At 35.0% G+C, this 5,460-nt stretch overlaps 1 protein-coding gene across 1 annotated transcript; it reads left to right on the top strand.

Annotated features, from left to right (window-relative positions):
* Positions 1-3,871: 3,871 nt before the first annotated feature.
* Positions 3,872-5,460, top strand: LOC123691825 (myoblast determination protein 1 homolog). The gene has a single exon (XM_045636398.1). The coding sequence runs from the start codon at positions 3,924-3,926 to the stop codon at positions 5,124-5,126; it is 1,203 nt and encodes a 400-aa protein (XP_045492354.1). The 5' UTR covers positions 3,872-3,923; the 3' UTR covers positions 5,127-5,460.

The following is a 5,460-nucleotide window of genomic DNA, read 5'->3' as shown; positions in this document are numbered from 1 at the left end:
GCAGAAATATTCCCGTAGCGAAATCTTTGCAAGTAACGGTTTCGCCATTGAAAGTGCTAAATAATTGAATGGAACAACAACCAGACCCGATCTGGTGCACTTGAAATCAGAGTACATAGAGAATATCGTTGTGATCCTTATCCTTTAAGAAATAAATTGCATAATGGGGTGACAGCTTTAAAATTGCTAGTTCCAAACAGTGGTACTGCTTAAAAAGTTTATTGAAAACGAATGCAGTTCTGAAGGTCCCAAAGGAAGGGGGCAAGCCAGTACGTCCCGTCTGGATAGAAACAATGAATTTGAAAAGCGTTTTATGTCTGGACCACAAATTGAAAGCGCACTGGATGCTATTATTGTTATTTTTGCTCCAGATATTGTAATGAAAGGGAATGTGGAATTATTCGGCCAGACATAAAGAAGAAAGAAGTAAGCGAAACATAGTAAGCTCATGTTTAATTCGTTTTTAAATAAAATACGTAACTAACTAGTGTAAAGTAATTACTTGAGTTATGGTGAATCGTCGATATTCTTCTATCCCTTAATACTTACCTACCAAACTTAATATAAATCAGTACTACTTAAGTATTGTCTACTTTGTATTTGCTTGGCAGGCATATACTATATAAAGATCAAAATAAAACAAAATTAAGGGCAATAAATGCTTATAAATTCATCGAGTTTGTCGGTCATAATCATTTGTGCGGAACACTAAATTCGAAGCCGGATATTAAGCCTTTACAAATTCCCCTTGCATGCGATCTGAATGAATGCCTTTGCTGTTCTAGCCGTCTAGATGCAACCTAAGCAACCTCCCCCTGGCTTTTGTTATAGTGACCTTAGCTCTAATTTACAAGTTGAAGGTTCCCTTTTATTTGTATTCTTGTTAGTAATAATGCGTCTGGATGGGGAAATACTCAATAGCTCAGCTATTTCAAGGCAACCTGTATTGAGATAGGTTATAGCATTCGAAGGTAACTCGGTCGGCGGGATCTATTCAAAACACAGCGTCCTGATTTATTGTGATAATATATGCACAGGTTAGACTTAGGTATTTATTTTTGTTCATTTTTGGAAGTCTGCTATTCGCTAATCATTCGAAAAGTTCATTATGTACTGTGACAATAATTTGGTTGTGGATGCTTCGGTATCAAAATATGACATAAAACAAACACTTTCGATTTTTGATAGATAATATTCATGAGTATACAATTATATTTATTCTTTGTAAATCTGGCTCAAGCCTAGCAAAATATGATGGTGATGATCTATTCAAATGATTAAATTTTATTGAGGATTTCATATTAAATGAAGTTAACGATTAAAAACTTATAGGGGCTAGACCTAAAAAGGAATATGGTAATGAATGAACTAAAGGTTAAAAGCTTCTATTAGAATCGTGTTGCTAAGCGAACACCGCCCGATTGAATTTAAAGAAACTCATTGTAAAATATTTAACTTCAAAGCGCCTTTCATATTTTTTAATATTCGTCAGCGTACTTAGCAACTTATGTGTCAGGAGCTAATAACAGAATACTTCTTTGCAATATTTTAATATTTATTTAACTCCTTTTCAGCACAAAGCAGACAAATATTAGTTTTGATATTGTGTCATAATGCATCTAAAACTAAAGTTTTATTTGCCCATAAATATTTGCGGTCTGTACTCTGTTTTATGAAGTTCTAAAACCCCTAAAAGGAGTTAATATGTTTTGACGTTCGCGTCAAGATCACATGCGATTCTCAAGTCCCGATTTGCTACACCTTCCTTTAAGAGCACCATTAACATATGGTAAACTAAATATAGCTTACCATATCGTAGGCTATGGGGTGCATCTCCCACATGTTCGCAAGATGGTTTGACTCACCTTACTGAGCGGATTGGCGGAGAAAAAAGCGACATCTTGGGTTACAGGATGCACTTTTGGCGTATTGGGGATTTAACTCTTACTTCGAGAACTTTCCGCGGTTTATTTGTTAGCATAGCCATTTGTTTGTAGCATCAAAGAGTAAGTCGCCTAAATTGTTACACGTCTTAAAAGTATAGCCGTAAGAATTGCTACTTGAATGGGAAAGGCGCTTGAAGATGTCTGGTACCTTTTTATTCTTCATAAATGTAATTCATTACAAACAATAGTCTATATAATTGTTGGATTTAGAACGTTTGCAGCGCTAGAACAGAGTTCAGTTCTATAAAAGTTCAATTCTCAAAAATGTATTATATTGTAAGTTTAAATTTATTACCTATGTATGTATTTGTGAAAAAATAATACCTATGGGAATTATTCTAGGTAATAAATATTATGTCTAATTATATTTTTATTTCAGGTAGGAATTTAATTTACAAAGGATTATGCATAATAACTTAAGTAAAGTGAATTTATTTGTAAAATCATCTTTATAAGTAATTTGCGTGCATTTTCGTCATATAACATTAATCAATTATTATTATTATTAGTTAATATTGAACAACATTAGAACAACATTTTACCTATCAATATAGGTAAAATGTTGTTCTACCAGGACACAAATATTACCAAGGAGTATGAAAAAGGCCTTAAAAATTGAGGAGGCTGTTCCGGAGAGAGAGAATTATAATTTTAGACGTAGACGCCGCATTACAATTATAATTAACAAGATAAATATACCACATAGTATATTAACTAACATATAAAAAATACATACAGTACAATTAACTTCAACTATCAGTTCTACCATAGAAACGTAACAAAGGCACGGCGCGTGCCAGCACATTAAGGCAATGCAGCTGGCGTGGGTGTACGCACACACGCACATACAATAATAGAGATTTAGAAAAAAATAGAACCGTTGATATAATCTTTATACGATTCAGGATACGTAAAATACTTTGAGTTATCTTATATCGCATATTTAATAAAATTTTAATTACAAAGATGTGATATGCAGCTGTTTAATTAAGATGTAATATTTAATATTAGAGTGTAGTAGTAGTCTTGTCAGTAAATATTGTGTTCAAATTGCTGACGTAGGTATATAATCTATGTGAATAATGCGAAGATAATGACAATAGTGTATACTATAATAGTGATTACTATGATAGTCAAAATTACTAACTCACCCTGCGCAGGCGCATATAAAATTGCACTGGAACACGCGAATGGTTTAGGCCCGTTACCTCATGTGTACGAGTAATTTATTTAATTGTATGTTTGTGTGCATCACTCACACATAAATAGTCCAGTTGGGTGCGACACCCCATGAAAAATATCATCCAATACGAAAAATGTGGATTGAACCAGCGTTATGGCTCAGTAATAATAACTTGCTAAGACGAAAATCGTGCTTGTCAATGCCAACAATCAACATTGAATTTAACTATAAGAAATATACTTTATCTACTTATTTTTACAAAAAATGATTAGTTACTTATTTAAAACTTAGATACCTAATTAATAATTATTATCCGTATCCAGGTAAAACGTTAATTCATTTTCTATTTCTTATAGTTGTAGTAGGTAGTTGTGTATTCTCTTATGCCTTTATTTCTCGTATTATTTATGCTATTAAATATTAATATATTAAATTAAAGTTTAAATGCAATTAAAGAAACTAATACGTCTCTTCATAATATTAACCTACAGCTATGGAATTCTCAACATACATTGTATCACAATACACTGAGCCTTAACGATTCTCCAATCCGCCCTTTTGAAAGAGCATGTGTGCAACTAGTAAACGTAAGTACCTACCCCTATTGATCCCCCCGTAAGCCGCGAGCCACCCCAGGTGCGGCACACGGCACGCGCCATTCCCGCGACGGACGGCGCTCTGACGCCACCTAAACATATTTTATACAATAATAGCTAATATCATACTAAGAACCAACCCGGAACTAAATCAAACAATCAGTTACTCATAACATGTGAAAACAGCATCTCTCCAAAATGAGCTCAATCGGAGTTGTCGTGTTCCGCAATTCGCCACTCAAGACCCAAGTGCTGCAAGAATCTGTGAACAATTCAGTGAATATAACAAATAATGACGCAAACAGACGTGAAATCGTTATAGTGAGGAAAAAACAAAAGCTACAATCACCGAATACAGTGTCAGTGTCGTCATTAGTGCATTCCATTGAAAGCAATGCAAATTCATTAGCGAAGCGCCCAAAATACCGCGAAAATATTCCAGAGGATAACGCGAGAGCTGCAACACCTCTCGCTGTAGCGCGCCGAAATGCGCGGGAAAGGAATCGCGTGCGACAAGTCAATGACGGATTTGCCGCCTTGCGCAGACACATACCTGATGAGGTGGCTGCGGTGTTTGAAAATGCAAACTCAAACAGAGGACCAAATAAAAAATTAAGTAAAGTTGAAACTTTACGCATGGCCGTCGAGTACATAAGAAATTTGGAAACACTACTTAATATTGGGCACGCTGATAAAGAAAACTTATCTCGGCCATCAATGGAATCTTTTCCGTCTCCAGCATCTTCATCTCCGAGAGAAAATAGCCAAGAGCGAAATTATTATTGCTTAAATTCGCCAGGTATGGAGGACGAAGATTTAGATGAAGATGATCTGGACGGTTCCCTGCAACAAATACAAACTCATCACTACGTTGACCTACAAAGCTCTGAGACATTCCAATTAGTGTCTACTCCTCGCCTTTATGAAGAAGATAGGACAGGACAACCCTTGACACCATCATCAGATCTTCTAGCTCAAGATGAAATTAATCATCATCACCTTCTAGATGGCCATTTTCAATTCCCCAATTCGGCAGAACAGTTTACAGTAATTCCAGAACAAAATTATTGCAGTGAAAATGATGTCCCTATTAATGAAAATGATTTCGAAGTCAAATATGTGGATTCAATTCATCAACAAATTCACACTAATTACGAAGATGCATCTGAGCTGCCTCTGGACGCTATCAATCCAGATATGATTCTTAATCACGCTCAGTTCAAATTTAAAGAAGAAGATCAAGTGTCGGACGATCAACAATATAGCGATATAGAACTCAAAAAAGAGCTTCCTGACATCCAAGTCACTCCCGAAGATCGTGAACAATTTGAAGAAACTCTAAAATGGTGGCAAGAAAAAACAAGGCAGGCGCGTTCGTTATCTAAAAATAAAACGCCTTAACTAGTTATAATATTAGAAAACTTTTTATAGAAACATGTAGATGTAAATAGTATTTAATTTATAGGTATGTGATGTAAACATACAGCTGTCAGTGCCAAAGTCGATGTACGAAGCGAGCGCAAGGTGTTCTGTAACGGTCATTTTGTAGACTAGTTAGACTTTGCGTCTATCGCGTTATAAATGTCGCATATATGTAAATGCCATTTATGCTAGTGTCAATTAATTTATATTGTATCTAGATTAAAATATAGATACGTTTGTAACTAAACTTAGATAATATTAAACCATAAGTGCTTTTATAAATCTATATAAAGGTAGGGCACCTGATGGACAA

This window comes from Colias croceus, chromosome 5 (assembly GCF_905220415.1).
Source record: "Colias croceus chromosome 5, ilColCroc2.1".
Lineage (NCBI taxonomy): Eukaryota > Metazoa > Arthropoda > Insecta > Lepidoptera > Pieridae > Colias > Colias croceus.
Note: the sequence above shows the minus strand (reverse complement) of the source record. Positions and strands in the feature narration are given on the sequence as shown.